The 27,321-nt window shown below is 35.8% G+C and overlaps 1 protein-coding gene across 1 annotated transcript; it reads left to right on the forward strand.

Moving 5' to 3' along the window:
- The first annotated feature begins 673 nt into the window (after nt 1-673).
- Nucleotides 674-13,493, forward strand: LOC141497999 (betaine--homocysteine S-methyltransferase 1). Its single transcript, XM_074200909.1, has 8 exons — nt 674-792; nt 2,053-2,185; nt 7,271-7,389; nt 8,166-8,357; nt 8,679-8,826; nt 10,377-10,559; nt 11,893-12,121; nt 13,202-13,493. Exons 1-8 carry the CDS (start codon nt 760-762, stop codon nt 13,389-13,391), a joined length of 1,227 nt encoding a protein of 408 aa, XP_074057010.1. The 5' UTR covers nt 674-759; the 3' UTR covers nt 13,392-13,493.
- The last annotated feature ends 13,828 nt before the right edge of the window (nt 13,494-27,321 follow it).

Raw genomic sequence — 27,321 nt, forward strand, 5'->3', positions numbered from 1 at the left:
CATTTCCTTCTCCAGCTCATATTACAGATGGGGAAGCTGAGGCAGAAAAGGTTACATGACTTGTCCAAGTAAGTTGTCAAGTGTCTGAAGTCACATTTGAACTCTGGTTGTCCAGACTCAAATTTATCCACTGAACCAGTACGAATTGCCACAGGCAGCACAAAAGCCCTGAGAGAGGAAACGAAGTTTTCTGTGTGTAAACAGCAAGAGAACTAGTCTCTCTGGACCCTAGCACCGTGAAAGGGGGAACAATGTATAATTAAAATGATCTAATAAAAGCTCAAATAGAAATTTAGGGGCATGACTGTGACATTTAGGCTCAGTGATTCTGACAAAAGAATGATACCGCAAAAACTAGTTTAGGTGATAGCTGTTAGTTTGGGGAGATCAGTAAAGTGTTTGATAGCTTTCTGCCTTGGAACAATGTGAGTGTTGCAGCTGGTGGTTCTGTCATTTTTTGATTGGATTTCTCTATTTCCAAGTCCTTGTTCATTAAACAAGTTCAACTCTCAGTCTGAATAAGGAGGAGACGGGGGGGGGGGGGGGGGGGGGGAGGAAAGGGGAGGGGGCGTGTTCCTCCACCCACTGTTGGTGTTGGACAGAGGAGGTCCCACCCCATTCGAAAGAGACTCACCCCACCCACAAGAAAGGTATAAGGGCGCAGATCAGTTGGGGGTCTCTGTCACTTGACCAGCCAAGACCGTGGCAACTTTCCCCACCTGGATCCCGTGAAAAGCGGTGTGGACAGGCGTCGGAGAGATGGTACCCACCGGAGGCAAAAAGGTGAAGAAGGTGAGAACCAATGGTCCTTACCCCCTCGCTCCATCCCTGTCTCTAGCCATCTCTCCGTCTGTCTAATTCGTCTGTCTGTGATTCTGCCTGCTTCTTCTCTCACATGTAGTTTCTCCAGCAGTCTGTCTCTCTGGCTTTGGGTTCCAGGTGCCCCATATTCCACTACATCCCTGCATTCCTCGGATCTTGAGACTCCGAAATCTTTCCAGAGGTCTGGGATGGGGATGTGGGGCGGGGGGGGACTGTGTTGTAAACTCGAGGACAGAGGGCTGTGGTCCTCAGCTTCGGGCATTTCGGGGCTTCGCTCCGGGACTCAGAGCAGGGAGGAAGGTAGGTAGGTAGGTCTCTGATTGGGGAATCGAGGAGAGTGCCAGATGTAAGCTGTGGGGGGCTAAAGCAGGGAGAAACCTTAGGCCTGGAGCTGGGGGGGAGGGGGGAGAGGGGGGAGAGGGAAGAGAGGGATGAGGAGAAAATCTGAATGTTTGGGTACAGCGAAATGTCCGACTGAAACTATCTCAAGGTAGATTACTGTCAGCACTGAAGTCAGGACTTTACTGGTTCTGTCCAGTCTGCTGAAGAGACCATTCTCGGTGGACAGAAGAATGACAGACAGACGGACAGACAGAAAGTCTTTCTTTATGAATTTTTCTGTCTTTCTTTCTTAGAAAAAAACAGAAAGATAGAGAGAAGAAAAAGAGGGGAAGACAGAAAAAAGAAAGAAAGAAAGAAAGAAAGAAAGAAAGAAAGAAAGAAAGAAAGAAAGAAAGAAAGAAAGAAAGAAAGAAAGAAAGAGTCAGAAAAAAGAAAGAAGAGAAAGAAAGAAAAAATTGTGTACTTTTTAAAATCAAGTAACTCAGAAGTTGAATTTCTGGTCTTCTCACTCAGATAGATTAGGGAGCTAGCCAGAAAACTGGGGTATGGGGCATAGGTAGATATTGGGGGAAGTTGAAGGTGGTTACAGCCCAATTCAGGGAGTTCCAGGACTTCCTTCCTTTACCCTGATACCTTGTGCCTGAGGCAGATTAGGAACCAATGGATAGGGAAGAGAGAAAAGGAAAAACTGGTTTGATATGCTATAGCTTCTTAACCAGAAGATATTTCCCTAAAAATCTCATAGTTATGGGTAGCTACATTTTCCCCCAGGGCAATCCAGATCACATTTTACAAAAATAATATATAAAAAATAAATATATACGTAAATTGCTCTCAGGAAATTTGATAAAATTCCACTTTTTTCTCTTCTTCCCCCTTTATTTTTAGGGAATTCTCCAACGTTTAGATTCTGGAGAGGTTGTAATTGGAGATGGGGGATTTGTCTTTGCCCTTGAGAAAAGAGGATATGTGAAAGCTGGGCCCTGGACTCCAGAAGCTGCAGTTGAACACCCAGAAGCAGGTCAGTTAATGGGAATGCATCCTTTGTTGAATATATTTCCTTTGCTAATAGCTAAGTAAGCCTCTTTTTCTTAACCATTAAAAGGGAAGTATGTCTACCATGCACAGGAATACACTGGATACTGTAGAAAGAGAATCCTTTGCTCCCATCTCTTCATTATCTTCTCTAGGAATATCTAGATAGGATGGGACATGAGTTGCCTTGGTCTCTTCTGCTCAGTTTCATGTAGACAGAGGTTTGGACTTAGAGTCAAGAAGATTTGAGTTCCAAATCCAGACTCAGATACTTGGGCAAATTACTTAAGCTCTATTTGCCTCAGTTTCCTCATCTGTAAAATAGGGGTAATAAAAGCACCTACCTCTCAGGTTGTGAGGACTAAATATTTGTAAAATGCATTGCAAAGCATAAACAGTATTGCAAATGTTAGCCATTATTGTTTACTATTGATGATGATGATGATGATGATGATGATTTTATAAGAAGGAATTTGGTGACTTAGAAAAGTGGAGGACAAGTGTAGCCAAGAAAAAAATGAAGAAATTTCAAAGGAACAATGAAACAAGCTCTTCAACTGTTTTTTTTTAAATTAATTATTTTCAAATTTTAATTTTATTAATTAATACTTCTTAGTACTTTAAAGCTAATTAACTTAATACCACTTTTAAACTAATTAGCACTTCTTAGTTAATGAAAGAACTTTCCCTCTTGTTTGGTTATCCATAAATTGCCACTTTTATCTAATTGTCTCTATTTAAGGAAGCCTGATTTTTTCTCCATACTTCAGAACAAAGATACTGACATAACATTAATTTCTAATTTTTTAAAAGTGCATTATTAAGAGACCTTGGTGCTTCAGATTTCTCCAGATACTGAGTAAGAGTTTCAAGGTGGTGAATAGATGAAGGCAGTAACTAACCATTCAGAACATGGTGATAAAGAAATGTGAAGTTTAGATTAGGAATCTTAAATGTGATCTAGTATAGAGGTATAATATAAGGGAAGCTCCTACCATAGGGACTTCAAAGTCAGAGTTAGACTAGACAAAGTGAGTGAAAATGATTCCTTGCTAAGTGCTGGGGGGATACAAAAAGAAGCAAAACTCAGTCCTTGCCTTCAAGGAGTTTACAGTCTCACCAGAGAAATAGCTTGCCAAAAATTAGATACAAAACAAGTCACATATAGTATAAATGGGAATAATTAAAAGAAGCCAGGGAGGTCAGTAGTCCTTGTGGAGAAGGGAGAGTGTTCCAGTGAAGGAAGAAAGCCAAAAAAAGCTGAGAAATAGGAGTGTCTTATTTGTGGAACAATCAAGAGGCCAAGACAAAAATGTCACTGAGTTAAAGATTACACAGAGTGGAAAGATAGGAGAGGACTAGGTTTTAAAGGGCTCAAATATCAGACTAATCATTTTATATTTGCTCCTGGAGGCAATGGGGAACTATTGGTGTTTATTTTATAGGGGAGGTGACATGGAAGAATTTACATGTTAGGAAACCTGCATGGAGGATTGTCTGGTATGGAAGGAATTTGAGGCAGACAGATATTACAGCAGACTATTACAATAATCAAGGCACAAGATGATGAGGGCCTGCACTAGAATGGTTGCAGTGTCAGAGGAAAGAAGGGGGAATATCTGAGACATTTCAAAGGAGAAATAAAAAGACATTGCTAACAGCTTGAATATGAGAAGTGAGCAATAGTGATGAATCCAGAATAACTCCTAGGTGGGGAACCTGGGGGATCAGGGAGGATGGTTATTGTCCTCTTCAGTAATAGTATGATAGGAGAAGAGGTTTTAGGGGAAAAGATAATGAGTTCTCTTTTTTGGACATATTTGAATTTAAGATAGCTGTTGGACATCCAGTCTGAAAGATATCTGAAAGGTAGTTTGAGATGCCAGATAGAAGGTAAAGGAGTCATTTGGCCAGGAAAGGTAGATTTGAGAATCATCAGCTTAAAGATGGTAGTTAAATCCATGGGAACTGATGAGATCACTAAGGAAGTAGCATATATAGAGAAGAAAACCTAGGATAGAACTCCATGGGACACCTATGGTTAGAAGGAATGATCTGGAAGAGGATCCAACAAAGACTCAGGAGTACACAGATAGATTGGAAAATAAGTGAGAAAGTGAGGATGATAGAAGAGGCAATATATTGGATGCCAGATAGGATGGTATCTCTTGTACAAATTGGAAGTTAGCCTTGGTAAAGAGTAAGACTTTTTCATCATATGAAATGGGTAAAGAAGGAAAGGGTTGTAGAAGTCATCTGAGTAATAGGAAATGAAGAAGGGAGAAGGAATTCAGTGAGCAGCTTCAGTTTTTCCTGTAAAATATGAGACAAGGTTCTCAGCTGAGAAAGAAGAGGAAGGAGAAACCAGGGGAAGTTTGAGAAAGGATGAAAAGGTTTGGAAGTCTGCTGAGGAGAGTAGGCTAGTGAGTTGATAAGGGAAGAACAACAGTAAGATTGCTTGATAACAATGAAGGTCCAGTTGTGGCTGTGCTACCCAAATTTGTAGTGGACCCAGAAGAATGAGTTATATGATTTTTTCTTCACCTCTGCTGAGTAGCACATATATATAGACACCAAGATAATGAATGATAGGAGTAATCCAAGGCTGAGGCTTAGCTAGCTTAACCAATGATATGATGAGAGGGCCAAGAGATTTAAGAGAAGAGAACAGAGTAGAATTGAATTGTTTCAGTGTGTCTATCCCACAAAAAATGAGAAGAGGAGAGAGTGATTATTCATTTGAAACAGTTTAGAAGAGAATTAAGGGACAAAGGTTTGTAGTCTTGATGAGGATGAAGAACAGGATTACCTAAGAGAAGACAGGGAGAGAAGAAAAAAACAATAGATGATTTTGTATTACAGGCAATTGAATCTTGTTTAAGAAATATCTGTTTAAGCAAGTTTCTCACAGATTACACAATTTTGCTTATTCAGCAAACTGCATGAGCTCTGTTAAAAACCAAGAGATTCAAAGTTAGGTAAACTTCATTGAAGTTATGAATATATTTATGCAGTTATTTCAGGTCTTCAGTATTTGCTCTTTGGTTGCATTTGAGATACTCTTTTCTGTGACCTAATAACAACTAGTAGTTTTTACAGTCCATAGATTTAGTTAACATTCTGTAGAATATAAAATAGTGCAAATTCTACAACACCATCATTTAGTTCTGCATTTTATTGCCAGAAATAGATGACTACATACACTAGGAGATGGGTGAGAGTTATTGGTGCATTGCTTTATGGTATTCTCCTTGTGGCTTGTTCTTAATGTCAAGTGGTGATTTCATTAAGCATGTTTTATCATCTTAAAACAAATTTGCTGATTCTTTTCATTTATGCAAGGTTTGTCTTTGTAGACTCAGGGGCTTCAGTAGCATTATTAATTAAATTTATTGATTTCATTAATTAATTAAATTAATTATTTTTATTTGAATATAGATAAATACATTTATAAATTTGTATATTACACATATATTGTATATTAAAAATAAATATAAATGAATTAAAATTAATTCAATTACATAACTTAATAATTAATTGGAATTAAAAAGCAATTTTAAATAAAAGTATTTTGTTATTCTAAATTATTTTAGAATAATAATAATAAATATTTCAAGTAACAAAAACTTGAGAAATGGGATAGAGATTTCTCCATTGGCTCTTCATTTTATTACTGGATATGATAATTAGTCCCCTGGTCTAATTATGCATCAGATAAAACATTTTCATGTCCCTAAGTTAATTCTTGAATTCTTAAAAATCACATGCTGTTATTTTTGTTATTATCCTATTGGAAAGGAAATGGATGGAATCTCTTCCCTCTGGTATTTCATATGCAAATCATAAGACTGAAAAATATTAACTCTTAAATATGAGGCTACAACAAAAAGATCTTTTTAAAGGGTGTTGCAGCCTTTTAGGATTGTATTTTTAGTATTTAGAGCATTTTCCTTACTCCAAGATGCAAAGGTTCTTCTTCCCAGAGGAACAAGGCAATAGCAAGACATGCAAGCTGTGCCACTGTCATCACTCATGTTCACAATCACATATACCTTAAATACTTTTAGCTTGCACTAATCTTGTGCCATTTTTAAACCGATACCAGTGGAATATCTGGGTAATATCTTGTGGAATATCTGTCTGGCACTTTAGCATTTGCTGTAGAATAAGAACTTTCTGATTTTTTACATTAAAAATAAAAAGGTTACCTACCCTCTGACATTAAAAGTACAATAGAATAGTGGCCTGTAGAAGTAAATGTTTTCAGAGTCCTGTGATGAAAAAATAGAAACTTGGAAAAGACATTTGGAGCCCAGAAGATCTCTTTCTGCTCCAAGTGTTCTAGAGGTTGAAGTTTTTACTTCCAATGGAAATAGCAAAGTATGGTTGTAAGTGTACAAACTTGCAATCAGGTGAACTATGTTCTATAAAATTATTACATGTTATATTGTTCTTCAGATGATTTTCAAACATTTCTGACTTTTTTGTGACCTCACTTGGGGTTTTCTTGGCAGAGATACTGGAGTGGTTTGCCATTTCTTTCTCCAGCTCATTTTACAGATGAGAAAACTGAGGCAAAAAAGCCTAAATAACCTGGCCAGGGTTGTGCAGCTAGTAAGTGTCAGATTTGAACTCATAAAGCTGTCTTCCTGACTACAGGACTGACACTCTATCCCCTGTTTTCTCATTTGTAAGAAAGAAAGAAAGAAAGAAAGAAAGAAAGAAAGAAAGAAAGAAAGAAAGAAAGAAAGAAAGAAAGGAAGGAAGGAAGGAAGGAAGGAAGGAAGGAAGGAAGGAAGGAAGGAAGGAAGAAAGAAAGAAAGAAAGAAAGAAAGAAAGAAAGAAAGAAAGAAAGAAAGAAAGGATGTCACTGTAATGATAATCTCACAAGCTGTGAAAATCAAATGAAATATTATATGGAAATCACTTTATAAACTATAAATACTATAAATATGTCATTGTTCTATTTGGTGCTGCTGGTATGTTAATAAATTCTTTGCCTCAAGTTATAGGTGACTAAATGACTAGCAAACAGTTGTTGAAAATGATTACACTTTATTTCTATTTATAGTCAGACAGCTTCATCGGGAATTCCTTCGAGCAGGCTCAAATGTCATGCAAACCTTCACCTTCTATGCTAGTGAGGACAAGTTGGAGAATAGAGGGAATTATGTTGCAGCTAAAATATCTGTAAGTAAGATCCCCTTTTGGAGTTATTGAAATAACATGATATCTCTGGAATTGTCATGACACATTGGTACTCTTCAGGATTGTTAAAAAATGAAAGAAATTTGTGCGTGAGAAAAAATAGCTCTTGGGGTGGCTAGGTGGTGTAGTAGAAAGAGCGCCAGCCACAGAGTCAGGAGTACCTGAGTTCAAATCCAGCCTCAGACACTTAATAATTACCTAGCTGTGTGGCCTTGGGCAAGCCATTTTAACTCCATTGCCTTGCAAAAACCTGAAAAAAAGAAAAATAGCTCTCTAACTATGACATGCCTCAAAACAAGAGTCATTAAATGAGAGAAGCAGACTGAAGATTGAAGGAAAGCTTGCCAAAGGATTGCATTCATCTCAGTACCTGTTACTCCTTGTTTTATATGAGGTACCCATAACATATTAAGAGAAATGTCTGGTGTAATCAAAGGAGCATAAATTTAGATGAATGTCATTTCCCACCATTAACATAGTGGTTTATTTGTTCAAGAGATTTACTAGTTCAAAGTAGGGGGTGGCAACAAATGTTTGCATTGTTTCAATGTGTCTCCCTAGATAACACTGCTAAAGTCAGGAAGACAGAAAATTCAATCCAACCTGTTGCCCTTCTTGGCTGTTACCCTTTGTTTACCTCCTTTTTCTTAACTGTAAAATGGAATAATAATAAAAATAATAATTTTGCTTCTTAGAATATAGTTTCATTTTAAATTCTCAATGGAAATTTAATGATAATACATGCTTTCTCATTTTAGGGGCAGAAAGTGAATGAAGCTGCATGTGACATTGCCCTGGAGGTGGCTGCAGAAGGCGATGCTTTGGTTGCCGGTGGAGTTAGTCAGACACCATCATACCTGAGTTGCAAGAGTGAAACTGAAGTAAAAAAAATTTTCCATCAACAGTTAGAGGTCTTTTTGAAAAAGAAGGTGGACTTTCTGATCGCAGAGGTAAATATAGTCTCCAGATAGAGCCATAGAGCCCCTTGACACCAGGTCATTTGGAAAGCCATTCCTGTTTTCTATAGGATGCTTAAGGTTGTTTCAGAGATACCTAATTGGCAGCCAATAATTCCTATAGTTTTTGCATCACTCTGGGTCAAAAAAAATTTAGAAAGCTTCTAATACAGGGTTTCTGAACATTTTTGATGTCATGGACCCCTTGTGTATAATCCACAGACTAGAACCAAAAGCTAGAAAGCAGGAGCCTTTCACAATTTTTTCTCTTGGTCAATAAAGGGAACACTGAATTGGAACCAAATTTTCTTTCAGTATTTTGAGCATGTTGAAGAAGCTGTGTGGGCAGTTGAAGCCTTAAAAGAATCTGGAAAGCCAGTGGCTGCTACAATGTGCATTGGCCCAGAAGGAGATCTACATGGCGTACCACCCGGAGAATGTGCAGTGAGACTGGTTAAAGCAGGTCAGTAGCAAAGTGTACCTGAGCCCTCAAGTACAGTCTTTTGCTGTTGTGAAAAAAAAAATGCACTTTGAAGGATGAAGCACTGAACTGGTTTATGCCTTAGGAGACCTTAGGAGCCTCTCTCTTCAGGAAACACTAAACTGGCTTATGTCTTAGGAGACCTTAGGAGCCTTTCTCTTCAGGAATTCACAGTAATTTATTAAGAGGAAAACTTAGTTGCAATTAGGAGGTGGAAACCAGTGCCAGTGGTAGAAACATTCCTAATGAATCACTCTCTAATTAGACCCATAGTTTCCTTTTAAGACAGTAAGCAAAAGTCACAGTAATTTGTGTCAAATGAGTTTTCTGTCTTCAGGGGTATCCCTGGCTTAAATGGCTAAACTGGATTTTCTTATTCATGAGTTTATCTCGTTTTATGTAATGGGTGCATCTTTCAAGTACAAATTAGTCTCCTTTGGGAAACAAGCATCTCCCTAATATAACCTTACACTTTACTATACTAGATTTTTCCATATACTGGAACACACATGGGTACCAACTAGAAGTTATATTAAAAAAGTTTATAGCCATTGAATTAAATTAATATAGGGTAAATGGTAGAAGATTCTGAATTTCTATGCTATTTTTTAAACTACCACATATATGCTAAATGTATATGAGTGTCTACATAATGATTGATAAATATTATATCCACATAGTTAAAGTTTTGTATATAGATAGTAATCCAACTCAATATAATTATCTATATTTAGATAGTTTTATATATCACTACAGATGCTATATATGTGTATTAATATATTTTATATGTATACATCTACATATGCATATTATATACATATATAATTTTCACATGATAGTGTATATATTCATTTATGTTATATCTATATATACACATAAGTTTATATATTTAATATACATAAATCCATACCTATATAAAATATACATATATGTCTTCCAGAAGATATTTGATTCACAGTTTGCACAAGTATATATATATATGAATATATATTCATATATAAATATAGTATACACACGTGCATATATTCATATGTGTTATACTCACATATATGTGTTTATAAAAGTATTCTAGCAGTTAAGGGTGTCTTCTGTAGGGTCATCACTTTCCAATATATATATATTCTAATATATAAATATAAATACATATATATATAAATTTGTGTGTCTATTCACACATGTCTGTACATACATACAATACACATATATGCATAAATAGAACACCTATCTACACTTATATATAAAGCATTCTAGCAGTTAGGGAGATCTTACATAGGGTCTCCACTTCCCAATATTAAAACCTTGGTCCAGAAATCTCCTTGGAGATAATTTCAAGGTGATTTCAGAACATGGGAGAGGAGCCCCTACACATCTCTACTCTTATGAATCTCTATCACCTGTGCCATAGCAAAGCCTCCATTAGTCCTGCATGTTGATGTTCCTGAACTGTTGAAGAATGACAAGGTAACAAGAGAGCATGTTCCTCAGCATAGACGTAAAATGCTAAAGTAAAAATGTTCTTTTTTCCACCTTAGGAGCTTCCATTGTTGGTGTGAACTGCCATTTTGATCCTACAACAAGTTTAAAAACTGTAAAACTCATGAAAGAAGGTTTAGAGGCTGCCAGATTAAAAGCCCATTTGATGACACAGCCATTGGCTTACCATACTCCAGACTGTGGCAAACAAGGATTTATCGATCTCCCAGAATTTCCATTTGGTAAGTAAGATATGGGATACTAACAAATTATCTATTTCAAAACTCAATGACAGCAAAGCTATTTGTGATCTCTCTTGGGGTTTATAGTAACCGTATGAAGTAGATCCATATTATAATTATCTCAGTTATCATGAACAAAGAAACTCAGGCTCGGAATAAGTGACTTTCCTTTGGTTACTCAGCTAGTAAGTTTCACAGGCAGAATTTGAACCCAGAATCTCTAGATTCTCTCCACTATACTATTGCTCCTTTCACCCCATACTGTCTTCAGTTTTTCTCTCTATCCGGGCCATGGCATTGGGTGTAAATAGAAAAAGATTGAAAAAAAATATATTAGGCTGAATGATGAATTAAAATAAGATAAAAAGTAAAATAAAAGCCAGATAATATCAGAAATCAATCCTTTTATAACAAATATATTTCTGAGATCCTCTAGAAGTATAGAAGAAAAAATATTACTGTGATAATTTTAATTCTATCAAACTTTGTGGTACAGTGGGAAAAGCACTGGAATGGAATTCCAGGGAATTTGGGTTTGAACTCCAATTTTGGTTATTTATTACCTAAAAGTGACCCTGGACAAACTATTTAACCTTCCTGGGCCTCAGCTCCTTATCTGGGAAATGAGGGGATTGTGCCAGATGGCCTGAGATCCTTTCCAACTCTAAATAAATCTATAATTCTATGAAAGTAATTTATCACTGAATACTTCATAAGTTTTGGGCAGCTAGGTGACACAGTGGATGAAGCACCAGCCCTGGAGTAAGGAAGAACTGAGTTCAAATGGGACTTCAAAGTTACTATCTATGTGATCCTGGGCAAGTGATTTAACCCTGATTGCTTCCAAAAGTAAAATTTTAAAAAAAATAAAGAATTTGACCTCAGTTCTTCACCAAACACCTTTGCAAAGATCAAGAGCATGTGTGACAGAGACAGAGAATATTTCTATAAGTGTAGAACAATGCATATGAAAAATAATGTCATCTTTTTCCAGTATATTGATAGTTTTTGCTGAATTCCCCCCAGCCTTTCATTCTCTGTTTTCTAGTCCTTATCAAAAGGTGTGACTATTAGGAGGGGAAGAATATGGAAGAAATTTAACATTATTTTCCATTGTTATTCAAATGTATTTGATTGATGAGTTTGTAATTCATTAAAAATGATTCTTCAGTCATGTTTCTGGCTTTGGTAACATTCTTTGTGAGCTAAATGTTGAGGTTTGTTTGTTGTTTTTCTTTAAATCAGATTTTTAAAAAATAATCTAATTATTTAGTCAAGATTTATCCTCAGTAAGGATGTCCTTGAAGTTAAAATAAAACCATTTCCATTACAGGTCTGGAACCCAGAGTTGCTACCAGATGGGATATGCAAAAATATGCTAGGGAAGCCTACAACTTGGGTGTCAGGTACATCGGGGGCTGCTGTGGATTTGAGCCTTATCACATCAGAGCAATTGCTGAGGAGCTGGCACCTGAAAGGGGCTTCTTGCCTGATGCTTCTGAAAAACATGGGAGCTGGGGAAGTGGTTTGAGTATGCACACCAAGCCCTGGATTAGAGCAAGGTAAGTATATTTTACTATTCTGTCTTCCTCATTTTAAATTGGTTACAGGGTTCTGGTAACCCTGTAACCTAAAACTGATTCTTTGGGAAAGCATTGGAGAACTTGCAAAGCCCCATATAAATGTACCTTTACTTCTTAAGATTGGTTCTATATTATTAGATGATCTTCACAAGTTGTTGCCATATTTTCTTCTCTTTACCAGGTCAAAGTTAGTTAATGGAGTCATTTTCACATAAGCCACTTTAGAAAATGATGACTATCAAAGACATCAAGATTGTTAGGCTTCTCAACAAATCATAATTGAATGACAAGATAGCTTGCTCTGAAACTGCCATACAAACAGTAGATATTCAAATATTAATGGGAGCATTTTGGATTATAAAGATTTGAGCATGATAGAAGCAAATTAACTTTTAAATACTTGGGGCTTTATTGAGAACATAATTTAGAGCTAAAAACAATCTCAGAAGCCAGTTAGTCTACCTCACTGCCCTGCTTTCCTCCACCAAATTTGCAGATAAGTAAAATGGAGGTCCAAGAAGATTTAAGTGCCATTGGTCAGAGGAAAGATTTGAATACAGGTCCTCTTGACTTCAGAGGTCTTTCCCTTGTCTTGGAAAGATCAACGAAAGAATAGTTATTAGTTTTACATCCTAATGTTCAAGCCAGAATGAAAGAGGCATCTTCCAGAGCTTAAGTTTTTTAAGTCAAAAGCAACCCCAATGATTAAGTTTCAGTATCTTTTGGAAGTATGTACATCTAGGGCTGGAATGTACTGATTTATTGATATATTAATATGGCCAAATATTATGTTGATAGAAGATACCTAATTAACCATAAATCATGTGGAGGAAATATTGAGGCTGATCTATGATCCCTGCATTTCTGTTAGAATCACAAACCAAAGTTTGGTCAGAAAACAAATACTCAAACTTTTATCTGCCAAGATCAGAAAATTTGCTTTAGTGTGCTTAATATATCACTAACTAGAACCCAGACCATAAGATGGATTCTTAAAGGGACACACACATACACACATACACAAATCTCATTCCTTCACAATTCCTTTCCTTCACACAGGGCAAGGAGAGAGTACTGGGAGACTCTACCCCTGGCCTCTGGTAGACCATTCTGTCCTTCCATGTCCAAACCTGATGCCTGGGGAGTGACCAAAGGAACAACTGAGTTAATGCAGCAGAAGGAGGCCACAAGTGACCAGCAACTGAAGGAACTCTTTCAGAAACAGAAATTCAGATCTTCAGTAGCTTAATATAATGTGTGTTTTTGTGTTTCTTGGGTGCATTAACACTCATAATTTGTAAGCTTGCTCTCAAATTGAATAAAAATGAAACTTTAGAAACAAAAAATAAAATACAGTTTTAAAGTTTACTTATTACCAACAATAGGGGTTTTTCTCAATTCTTTGGTGGCATTTTGGGAAGCTGATCAAATTGATCTAGGGGACTTTAAGTATAAGAAAATATAAGTAGCAAATGAATAGGTTTAGATTACTATCTTTTGGATTATATTAATTACATCTAATAATATTTAATTTAAATTCTTGCCTCTCAATTTCTCTGACCCACCTTCAGCATTGGTACTTAGGTTGTCTAGGATGGAAAAAAAAAATCTCTGAACTTTCAGAAGTAAAAAGTTTTCATTTTACAGATAAGAAAACTGAACTATGCCCTGGGAATTGTAACCAAATTAGCACTATCACGATCAATAAATTGCCCTATGAGACCACTTAGCATCCTCATGTCTTCCTAGACCAGAATATTCCTCCCAGTCCACCATCCTCTTATTAAAATGTAAGCTTCTTGAGGTCAGGGACTGTCTTGAATCTAGTATTTAGATTCCCAGGACTTATCACTTTGACTGAAATAAGTAACTGATAAATACCTTTTAAAATTTAAAATTCATTTATTCACTATACTTCAGTATTATATCGATACATTCATAACTTGTATCAGCAGCTCTCACGACATCAGTTCCCCTTGCAGGTCTGCAGTTCACAACATTTAAAGAAGAAAGTTTTATTTAAAATTAAAGAAAAAGAAAAACAAATTTCATGGGAAATGGTACTTACCAATGAGTTGAAATAGGCACATATTAGCTAGGACTCACAGGCCACCCAGCAGTGTTTCTTACTACAGTTCCTGCAATAAGCAGCAGGTGGCATCAGTACCACTCCCTATTACACTTGTGATGACTCCAGACCAGTGAGATTGACATGATGATTTGTTTTTTGAGTTTGAACATGTTAAATATAATAGCAGCAGCTAATTGGTGCAGAGGATAGGGTGTTGGACTTGGAGTCAGAAAGAGTGGAGTTCAAGTTTAGCTGCCTTTGCATGCCTTAAAGTATTATATAAATGTTAGTAATTATTAATACAAAGTATGGAATAAAATCATCTGGATTCCCTATATCAGTTTCTCCACCTACAAAAGCATAGGCATACTATTGGCTTACACATGATATGAGAAACTTATGTTGGCTGGTTGTTTCTTGAGTTCGATAACTGCCCCACGATAAATCGTGACTCAGACTCGGGAATGCAGGTTCTGGAAAGAAGATAGCCATTTATTAAAAGAAGTTACAACACATAAGGAAGGTGATGGAACAGTTAAGAGTTTAAAAAGTAGACCACATGGATTGCTGATTGAACTGGTCAGGCCAGCTGACCAAGGTTTTCAGCAGGAGTCTGGGAGGTCAAAGAGATGGAGCCCCTTCCTCCATCTCCTTAAATTCTCCCTCAGAGTCCATGGGAAGGATAGTGACCCAGGTCCCACATTGGAGATTTTGCCTTTTGGGGATGGGTCTCTTGGGTGGTCTTGGGTGTTTCCAGTGCCTGATCCTGGCCACCCTAGCAAAAGACGATGCAATCTAACAGGTTGAAGATCAGGCCCTCAGGTGTGGCCTAAATTAGATGATAAAGGAAGAAGGAAGATCCCCTTAACAATGCAAACAAAAGATCTACAGAATTTGTCTCCAACTGATCTCATCACCCCCTATGCCCACATTTCTCTACATAACTTACATATTTCTACATGGAGAAGGATTGCAAAAAAGGAGTTCCTTAAGAAGCAACATGGCAAAATGGATAGACAATTTGGAGCCACCAAGAACTGAATTCAAATCCTGTCTCTCATGCTTAGAGTATGTGACCTGGGCAAGTCTCTTAACCACTTATAGAGGTAATAGACTTCAGAAAAATTGTCCATCTAATCATACGAATTCCATGTACCAATGAAATCACAGATATAAGCCAATAAGGATTTCTGTGATTTCCATAATAATAGCTAACATGTATATAATGCTAAGTACAAGGTATTGTGTAAGGTCTTTTCAATTATCTCATTTGACTTTCATAAAAATCCTGCAAAATAGATTGTATTCTTCCCTTCTTACAGATGAGGAAGCTGAAACAAACAGAATTTAAGTGATTTGACTTACACATAGCTAATAAATTTCTGAGGTTAGAGTTGAACAAGAACTTATTTTCCCCAAGGGACAACTAAGTGGTACAAGTGAGATGCTGAGCCTGAAGTCAGGAAGACTCCTCTGAGTTCAAATCTAGCCTCAGACACTTCCTAACTATGTGATCCTTAGCAAGTCACTTCATCCTGTTTGCCTCAGTTTCACACCTGAAAAATGAGCTGAAGAAGAAAATGGCAAACTACTACAGTATCTTTACCAAGAAACCCCTAAAAGGCATCACAAAAGAATTGTACACGACTTTAAAAATGAAAGAGTGGGGGCAGCTAGGTGGCACAGTAGCTACAGCACCAGCCCTGGAGTCAGGAGTACCTGAGTTCAAATCCAGCCTCAGACATTTAATAATTACCCAGCTGTATGGCCTTGGGTAAGCCACTTAACCCCATTTGCCTTGCAAAATCCTTAAAATAAATAAATAAATAAATAAATGAACAAACAAACAAATAAATATAAAAATAAAAATAAATAAAAATGAAAGAACGGGGGCAGCTAGGTATTACAGTGGATAGAGCACCAGCCCTGGAGTTAGAATGACCTAAATTTAAATCCAACCTGACACTTAATACTAACTTAGCTGTGTGACTTTGGCTTGCCTTACAAAAACAGACAAAAATGAAGGAACAGTAACACATTTTACTCCTATATACATAAATTGTTTATGAACAGAGACTTTAGAAGAGGCACTGACGTGGAATAAAATGAAGACTGATCACATTGAAGCTATGAAGATGTGGAAGAACAGAATAAGCACTTATTAATCACCTACTGTGTGCTATGTTCTATGCTAAGTATTTTACAAATCTTAACAGTTCTCTAGAAATGCAGTCAGGTTTCTGAATCACAGTCTTAGACAGCAATGTCCTTAATCTTAACCCAGTTCCAGTTTCCTAGGTGAACTGAACATCCAACTCTCTCCTTGTACTTTCTCAAATCAGATTCAAGGAACAGCTTGGTGGTACAGTGGATAGAGTATCAGCCCTGGAGTCAGGATGATATGAATTCAAATCTGACCTCAGACACTTAGTAATGACCCAGCTGGGTAAGCCACTTAATCCCATTGATTTAAATAAGTAAATTTTTTTTTAAATTCTGTCTTAAATTAGATTCAAAATTTTCCTTATATAATCATTATAGCTAATTAGAAATATTTTCCATTAACAGTATTTTTGCCATGATATGCTAGTCACTCAACTTTTGTCCTAACTGGCACATCTGCCCCACTCCCAAATATTTTGAAGTCTAATCATTTTTGTTGCCTTTTCCTTAAATTATGAGCTCAAAGAGAATTTTTTAAAAATTTCTTAGACAATTTCAAAAAAGATGAAAACTGAAAAATTTTAAATTCAGCTAAAGCTGCTGGTAACAATTTCATTGGGCTGGCTCAACTGTATAGTATCTAATGCTCTACTGAGTCTACAGAATTTTTTTCCTGAAAACTTTTCCCTTTGATCAAAAAAGTAAGTGTATGGAACTTGAAAATACCTCATTTATCACTATAGAATTTTTTTCCATTCTCTCTCTTTCTTATTTGTTGACTTTTTTTGGTCTCCCTATTTTTCTTTTATTTTCTCAATCAGTTTAGATTTAACTTGGACAAGTTCCCTTTCTTTCAGTCTGTTTCCTCATCTGTAAAATGAGATGTTACTCTAGTTGTTCTTGAAATTACTTTTCAGCTCTAACATTCTATGGTTCTGCAACAAAAACTTGGTCTCTTACTCTACATATATATATATATATATATATATATATATATATATATATATATATATATATATTTATGCTTCCCTTTTTTTGTTGTCATTTTTTTAGTTATGTTCTACTCTTTAGGACTCCCTTGGCAAAGATCCTAGAGTGGTTTGCCACTTCCTTCTCCAGTTCACTTTACAGGTGAGAAAACTGAGGCAAATGGGATGAAGTGACTTGCCCAGGATCACACTAGCTTTTTGAACACAAAGTTTTCCTGACTTCAGGTCTAGCATTCTATCCACCTAGCTATCTTGATTCTTCCTTTACTTATTCAAATTGCTAACATGTAAGTACACAGTGATCTTCCTAAGGACGATTAATCCCTCTATCTCCCACACCTAGTTCAGTGTCTGACAGATAACAGGCACCTACTAAATACTATTGAATTGAACTGAACTATGTATTCATATCTTAGGCCACTTATCAATTGAATTGAATAAGAACTATGTATTCATATCTTAGACCACAATCAGAGAATGGCTCTTTTGCCTAAACATTTAAATCAATTTCTTCTATAACTTGGAAATGAAACCTTTTCAGAGAAATTGGGTGCAAAGATTTTTCCCAATTAATTATTTCTCTTTCATTCATAGCTATATTAGATTTTTTGTGCAAAACTTTAAATTTTGTGTAACCAAAATTATCCATTTTGTCTCCTGTGATTCTATTCCTTAATTGATTAGGAACTTTTCTCCTATACATAGATGTGAGAAGTAGTTTTTCCTCCATATTTCTCTCACTTGTTTGTGATGCTATCTTTTATATCTAGGTCACATAATTGCTTTAGCAGCTATATATTCGTGTCTCCTATGATTTACCAAGACTTCTGAAAGAGAAGGTATGCATTCTCTGGTTATGCCTTAATTTTTTACTTCCTGATCCTACAATCTATGATTCCATGAGAGCAGAGAGGCTTCTGCTAGTCATTGTATTGGGGTATGTGCCAACAAGTAAAGCCAGCAAGCATTTATTAAGTGACTGCAATCTGCCAGGTATGTGGGGTCTTTAGGAAGGACTAGCACCTGTGGCCTGAGGTTTTGCCAGTCCCTTTTCAGAGCTGCTTTTTCACCTTTCCACCCAATCCTCACCTGTGACTTCAAGAAGCTGCAGTATATTCAGTGACCATGCCCTAATAAAACTTAGCAGATGGGCTAAACCAAATTGAAGTAACCAACAGGACTCAAACCTGTCAGTAAATTAAAGGGATGTCCAAGCCTATGAAGATGCCATGGAGTGCTTAGAGCTTGGTCAGACATCAAAGACACCAAGTTTGTCCACTGCATCACCAGTCATCCTGAATTTTGTCCTGCTACTGGACTTCAGTGACTCTGGAAGAAAGAGTGAAACTGATGACTTTGTAGAACTCTGTCTCATTTAAATCCGATTCATCCACAAAACAAGATATCACTCTTTTATGTCATTGATCTTCTTTCCAAACAAAGAATAAAGAGCAACAATCTACCAGGTACTAGAGGACTTGCTGGGACCAGAGGATTTGAGTACACTTTTGATCTGGAGATTCAAGGGAATTGAATAAAGAATCTTGCTAGGAAGAATGTTAGTTTAGATTGTGAACATTTAGATGTAGGCTGAAACTAAGGATTGTCCCTTAAGATCAGACTAAGAAATGGACAAAAAAAAAAGGAAATTAGATGTCCATCATTTGGGGAATGACTAAACAAGTTGTAACATAGGATTGTGACGGAATACTACTATGTAATAAGAAATGATTAACAAGATGCTTACAGAAAGACCTGGAAAGACTTATATAAACTGGTGCAAAGTGAAGTGAGTAGAATCGGAAAAACATTTTGTACAGTAACAGAAATATTGTCATAATGATCAACTGTGAAAAACTTAGCTATTCTGAAAATAGTTAATGATCCATGACAAATCAAAAGGACTCATGATCAAATACACTATCTTCCAGAGAGAGGGGGAATTGATGAACTTTTAAATCATATTGAAGCTTTTTTTCAATTTCTTTGTGCTTTTTATAGTTTTGGTGTAGATTTTTTTCAACATGACTAATATGAAAATGTTTTGCATGATTTTACATGTATAATTTGATATATATCATATCACCCATGAAAGATAAGTGGAATGGAGAAAGAGAATTTGGAACTCAAAAAAATGTTTTAATATTATAAATATAAGCAAAAAAAAATAGGCTAAAAAGAAGCTAAACACAATGCCACTACTAGATCTGTATCCCAAAAGAGATTAAAAAACTAAATGGAAGAGGACTATATGTACAAAAATATTTATAATAGCTTTTTTTCTGGTGGCAGGAAGTTGGAAACTGAGGGGATACCCATCAATTGGGGAATGACTGAACAAATTGTCTTTTGTGATTGTGATGAAATGTTATTCTGCTGTGGAAAGTATTGAACAGAATGCTCTCAGAAAACTTAGAAAGATAAGTTGATTCAAATTAAAATGTACTGTGTACAAAGTAATAGCAATATTCTAAGGTGATTAGCTGTGAATGACTTAGTTTTATACTCAGCAATACAATTATCCAAGACAATTCTGAAGAATTTATGATGAAAAAATGCTATCAATCCCCATAGAAAGAAACAAGTACAAAACTGAATACAATTCAAAGAAAGCCTGAATACAGGTTGAAGCATATTTTTTTACTTTATTTTTATTGAGGTTGTTTTTTAATCTGTTTTCTTTCAGAAGTTGAGTATTAAGGAAATAGTTTGCTTGACTACATGTGTATAATATTGATTTACAGATCTTCTCAATGAGGTAAGTGGGGTAGAAAGGAGAGAATTTGGAACTCAAAGTTTTAAAAATAAATATTAAAAGGTGTTTTTACAAGCAACTATGGAAAAATAAAAAATATATAATTATGGGGAAAAAACTAAGCAGAAGAATATTTGTTTTATTATGAAAGTAGCAGGAAGTCACCACAGTTGACTAAGTAGGAAAATTATATTGTCAGATTTCTGTTTGCTCATTTAACTGATTCTGTGACTTAGAAAATAGGATTCTGAAATGATACTTGTTTCTATTTCCTCAGTTGGTTATATTTAACAGCATTTCATCCTTGTTTAGCTTCTCAAATTGCTCAAAAATCTTTCTAGGTTTCACTTGACTCCTATGTTTGCATTTCACAGTTCCTACTCATAAGTCTTCTATTCAATTAAAGATCCATTTTTTCTCCCAAAGGATTGTATTCAGTTTCTTGACTGTAAGTCTTTATTTTTTACCTTTGAGAATATTGTATTCCAAAATGTTCTCTCCTTTCAGTAATTGCTGCTAAGTCTTGTGTGATCTTCACTGTGCTGGCCTAAATGCCTTCTTTATGACTGTAGAATTTTTTCTTTGACTAGGAAGCTCCGGATTTTGACTGAAATTTCTGATTGTTTAAGTTTAGTGATGATACTTTTGACAATGATCAGTAGATTCTATTTTAATTTTGCCCTCTGTTTCTAATAACTCTGGACAGTTGTCTTTGATTTTTAAGAAGTATATTTTATATGTAATGATAATTCTATGTCTCAAAAAGATCAAAGAGATGAATAGGACCCTTTGTTATGAAAAATATTTATAAAGCTCTTTTATGGATTGAAAAGAATTGGAAACTGAAGGAGTATTCACCAATTGCAGAATGGCTAAACAAATTATGGAAAATAAATGTGCTGAAATACTATTATGCTAAAGAAATGATGAAAAATCGAGCAGTTTCAGACAAACTTGAGAAAACTTGAATGAACTGATTCAGGCAGCTAGGTGGTAAAGTAGATAGATTATGGCCTCAGACACAAAACTAACTAGCTGTGCAAGCTTGGGCAAGTCACATAATCCTGATTTCATTGCATCCAGGGTCATCTCCAGTTGTCCTGATTTGTATCAGGCCACTGGACCCAGATGGATCTGGAAGAGAAAGTAAGGCTGGTGACTTAGCACAGCACTCCCTCATTCAAATCTAATTTACTTACTTGTCATGATAACACCTCCCTGATACCATGGTCTTCTTCGAAAATGAAGAACAAATATTATTAGATTCACGAGAACAAATTACAATCAGAACAACATCATAGAGACAAACTACTCTGAAACATTTAGGTTCCTAAGTCAGAATTCTCTTATCAACACAATGACCAGCCACAATATCAGATGATTTATGAAGAAACGTGCCGCTTATCTCTTGATAGAGAGGTGATGGACTAAAAGTGCAGATTGAATTGAAATATTTTTAGTCATGGCCAATGAGGAATTTTGCATGTTGCAAGGGTTTTTTTAAATTTCTTAATTGGAAATGGAGTGGGGAGCAGAGAAATGGAAAGAAGAGAAGATTTTTTTCATTTGAAAGGAATTTAAAAAAAAAGAAATATAATGACTAGTTTTATTTTACTTTATTGATTATGGTTTTCAGGGAGTCTGCTTATCCTTTAACTCTCCTGAAACTTTCCCAAGTAAGTTATTTTTGATAGCTGATAGTTTAAATTATCTTCTATTTTTTTTTCAATCTTTGACTTTGTTCTATTATTCCTGTTTTCTCATTGAATCACTGAATTTGATTTGTTCTTTTCTATTTTTCAGGGAGTTCAAGACTTGGACAACTTTTTCCCCATTCTGCTCTAAGGTTTTCATTTTCCTTTCAATTTTTACTTTTGAACTCTCATTTCATTCATCATTTAGAAAAATACAACCTTTTATTTTTTATTCTTCTAGCTAGCCTTAATCTTCAGATTATTTCTTAATTGTGCTCACTGTTTTCTTCTGTTTATTCATCTTTTCAGTTTTAGATCTTGATTTGGGATTTTGTGCTTGAGTCAGTACCCCTGGCTACTCTTGAATGGGTTGGGTATGCTTTGTTTTGACCTGGACCTTCAATAGTCTAAATGTGACTAGAACTCTGAATGGGGTAGCTCTACTCACTGTGTCTCTAAGTCTCTTTATGGTCCATTTCAGATGCTTTCTTTCTCCTTGTCTTCACACAATGGCCAAGTAGGAGTTGGTTCTATTCTCTACTATCATCCTAATGGTGGAGATCCTGTTGGACTCAGACATCCTACACAGGCTTCCTGACAGACATACTCTGGAGCTAAAGGATTCCCTTTTACCCATTGTGGCTCTAATGTTTTCCAGCCAGGCCCTGAATCCCTGAGCCATGGTCTATCTAGGCTGCTTTATTCCACAGGTTGTGTTCTGACAGACCAGGATCAGGACTGACTTCAGATCCCTGATAATTGAAGCCAAAGCTGGCTTCTAACCTTTTGGCTGAGGCTGCTTTCTGGCTTCGGGTCTCTTTGGGAAAGATTCTTCAGCCTTTCTACTTCATTTAGCTCCCATCTTTATTAGAATAGTTTGTGCTGCTCTCATAGCCCAGCCTCTCTCATCTCCTCCATCACATTGCTATGTTTACATTCATGTTGCCTTCCCCTAGTGAGGTCCCTTTTTCCACCTCCAGCTTCTGGATGATTTCTCATGCAATTGCATTTTTGGATTGCATTTTTGGATTTCTTTATCTTTGGTCATTGGGGAGGTCAATTCCAGATCTATACTAGAGTCATTGTGTAAGAGATCCGAGCTTTTCTGTGACCTTTCATTTCATCCTTTTAATCAGAAATCACTGTTAATATCATATAAGAACTTAAATATTATAGTTAAGACAGTCTGGAAGCAAACAATGTCTGATAGGGCACATTTCTTGGAGGTTTTACAGAATACTACAACTGGAGGGCATTTTAGAGATTACTTGTCTAAACCCCATCATTTGACAGGTGGGGGAACTAAAACCCAGGAAGTTCATAGATCTAGAGTTAGAAGAGACCTCAGAGGACATCCAGTCCAACGCCTCATTCCATAGTTGGAATGGAGGCATAGAATGGTTAGGCGATATGCCCACCAATACACAGATAATGAGTTCAGAGCTGGGATTGGAGTCAAGGTGTTCTGATGCAGATCTAGGGCTCTTTCCACCATAAGCATGTCATAGTCACAATGAACAAACATTTATTAAACACCTACCATGTGTCAAGAAGAAAGAAATGGCATTCCAGCAACTCTGCCAAGGATCAGGATTGACTTCAGATACCTGATAGCTAGCCAAGAAAATTCCAAATAGGGTCATGAAGAGTCATACATGACTGAAAACAGCTCAATAACAAATAGACTAACAAAAAATGTGTCAGGCATTCTGCTAAGCAACTCAGATAAATGTTTGCCAAAGCTCATATGGACATTCAGTAGCAGAAATTAGATTTAAACCCCATGCTCATTCTACGATATCAAAAATTGCCTTCAACTTGCTTTATTTAAACATATTGAGTATATCACTTTCCCCTTATACTGTCTAGTCTTCTTTATTCTAATGAAAGATATAGTTAAGTGAGAAAGATCTGACTTCAAATTCAGCCTCAGATACTTAATAGCTGTGTGACAATGAGCAAGTCTTCACTTTGTTTGCCTTAGTTTCCTCATCTGTAAAATGTTCTGGAGAATCAGTAACATTTTGTAATCAGTAGTTTCTATTACTATAAGGACTCAAAATCAATAAAGTTTAATTTCTTTAGAAATAGTACACAAATTCTATTTTTCTTCAATTCACCCTGACCTTCCTTTCCATTGTTTTGAGTTTCTGAGGTTATACTGTATCTTAGAAGTGAAGAAGTCTTAGGGCAGCTAGGTGATGCAGTGGAAAGAGGAGTCAGGAGGACCTGAGTTCAAATGTGACCTCAGACACTTCATAATTACCTAGATGTGTGGCCTTGAGCAAGTCACTTAACCCCATTGCCTTGCAAAAAACAACAACAACTAAAACAGTGAGGTCTTTCTCCCCACCCCAAATATCTAGCTAACCTGGATCTGGTATCAAGGGGCTTGGACTCAAGTCTTGACTCTACCACATTCTGTAAAACCTGGACCAAGTCAATTTAGCCTGTTTCCTCAACTATAAAATCAAGATGATATGTGCATTGAATACTCAACAGAACTATAGTGTGGTTATGATATGAGGATTTAAAATGTTCACATACAGACTGTCATCATTACTAATTGGTAATCATAGTTGCTCAGTCATCACTCAAAAATGATAATGAATTCACTTTGTACCCATAGACAATCAGGGGCAACCACAAAGTTTGGATGCTGCCTTGTGGTGAAATTAAGCAGCCATCACACTTCCTAATTGGCAGTTGCATGGACTAGAAAGGCAACAAATTTCAATTACCTGGATTCAGAAGCCCAAAACTAATCATTTTCTTAGACTAGATCTTCCTATTGGAAATTGAACTTATTTAGTTCATCTATTCTCGATGAAAATTGATTTCTTTTGTTTCATTTTTATTCAAGATATGTGATTTAATGACTTGGAACTCTCAGTGTGGAAATTTGATGCAGTTTGGGTGATTATTTGTCAAATAATGAACCAATCCTAACTCTAGAGCAAAAAGTTTGTAATAATAATAACTTCATAATTATATTGTGTTGAATTTATATTACATTGAACCTCATAATGATCCTCTGAGGATGGTTCTATAGGTATTATCTGTACAGATGAAGAAATAAAAGATAAAAGACTTGCATAGTAATGCAGACAGTAAACATCAGAAGTAAGATTCGAATCCAGATCTTTCTAACTTCAAGTTGAACCCCTATACACTATAGCACATTACCTCACTTTTTTGGTACAGATTTGTGATTTTATCCATTAAAGGAACTACTAGCAGATTAGTTCACAGTAGTAGCTTAAAATCTTGGACAGTTGCCTGGGGCTTGAGAAGTTAAGTGACTTGTTCATGGTACCAGAACTAATAGCTGTCAAAAGTAGGTCTTCCCAAGACCTTCATCTACTATAACACTTCCTTTTGCTTCTCATTTATTACTGTGTTGTTCTTTCCTTTGTGGTTGGTATAGTCCTTGGGAGTTCCTAAAGCCTTCCTGTTGGATAACACCATGTTCAGGCCTATTTTGTGACAGAACAGGTTCTTCCACATACTTAGGAACTTAGAGAAGACAATTCCCTCTTCTACTGAAACTTCTTGGTATGGGCAAGATGACTTTAATACTGGTGATTTACTGGTTTCTAAGCACCACAAGTATTAGGGTTCCAAAGCAAAACCATGAACTTGGGGGCTTATGACCCCTTTATAGCAAATAAATTCATGTATGTTAAGCAGTTTCAAGCCTTTAAACATTATGCATATTTAAATTATTGTTATTATTATTTCTTAGAATGAAAAAGTCTCCCTTGATATTAACCACTTAAGATTGCTTTCATATGAGCACCTTTCATGGAGACAGAAAATTAAAGAAGAGTGCTGAGGGTACCCCAGGAAGTTCCTTCCCTATATGATTAGATTTTCAGCCACTTACTTGATGACTGTATGTTTAAGATTCTTATTAGAAAAAAAATCTTTAGCTAAAGAAATAATCCCCTAGCTTCTGCCAAGGAAATAGCAAAAAGAGATAGGGTAATGCAGGGAATTCTAAGTCTATGATAGAGTTATTGACTATAATAAGGAAGCTTATGTTTTGTATTGATCTGACAAATTGCATCAGAATGAAAATCAAATGAGAGCAATTTTCTAGGCAGAGAGCAAACTATCAAGAAAAGATGTCATATATATATTATATACATAAAAAAATTATATATATATATATATATATATATATATATATATAGAGAGAGAGAGAGAGAGAGAGAGAGAGAGAGAGAGAGAGAGAAGACCTTTCTGACTTTGACCTCCGAGATATGTGGTTAGCAGTGGTAGAAGAATATGAACATTTTAATCATTTTCTTAGCATAATTCTAAATTATTTTCTAGAATAGTTGGACAAATTCACAGTTTCATCAGTTCTCACTAGAGGATTTGTCTTTCCATAGCCCCTACAAAACTCTCTTTAAAAGAATAACTTAATATGTACAACTTTTATCAGACTGTTTGCCATCATGGGGAGGGAGGGGAGGGTGGGTGGAACTCATAAATTTGCAAATAGATGAATGTTGAAAAGCCACTATTGCATGTAAAAGGAAAAATAAAATAAAATTTCAATTATAAAAATAAAACTATAAAAAGAGAATAACAAATATTTGGAGGGATATTTATTACTCATAGGTGAACTGTCAATATAATAAATATGGCACTAAATTCATTCGAAGACAGTGCTAAGGGATACTTTATAATTCTAGACAAAATGGTAACAAATACATTCACAGAGACAAAAGGTCTAGAATCTCAAGGAATAATTAAGTCAGAATGAAGCAGGAATAGCACTTCTAGGTGTCAAATAATATTGTAAATCAATTATTTACTCCTAATTTGAGGGATTCTTGATTATTACAATTAATTAAATTATATAAGAAACACAGGATTGAAGTGCTATTTTTCCTGATAGTGTAATCACTAAAGACCTCTTGACAAAGAGACACAAGTCTTCCATGATTGCCAGGGCTGTGGAGCAATAAAACTTTTTTATCTAGGCCTAAGTAGATATTTATGAAGTCTGTAATTTTTAAAGAAAAAGAAACATCTTTTCAGTTTGTTTAAGTCTGTAGAACAAAACTACCCAGCAATATCCCTAAAGAATTTTCTTTGTCTCTGAATTGCTTGACCATTTCCAAGAAAATTTTTTTCTTATCAGAGAGAGAGAGAGAGAGAGAGAGAGAGAGAGAGAGAGAGAGAGAGAGAGAGAGAGAGACCTTTGATGAAGGGAATTTACAACAATCTTTTAGAATTCTGTATCTAAATGCCTACCTGGACTTTGAAGGAGGAAGTGATTTAGGCAAGGATTATATTAGTAGAAACAGGACCTCAAAGCAACATGCATTGAGGTATATAGACATGTATGCATTTTCTAGCAGGTGATGTCAATTTATTTACATTCTCAAAGAAAAAGAATGACACAGTCACAAAAAATCTTAAAGTACAAACGTTCTCAAAAGCATTACAGTAAGAATGATAGTCACCAAATAAACATGATGGAATTAATTGCA

This window comes from Macrotis lagotis, chromosome X (genome assembly GCF_037893015.1).
Source record: "Macrotis lagotis isolate mMagLag1 chromosome X, bilby.v1.9.chrom.fasta, whole genome shotgun sequence".
NCBI lineage: Eukaryota > Metazoa > Chordata > Mammalia > Peramelemorphia > Peramelidae > Macrotis > Macrotis lagotis.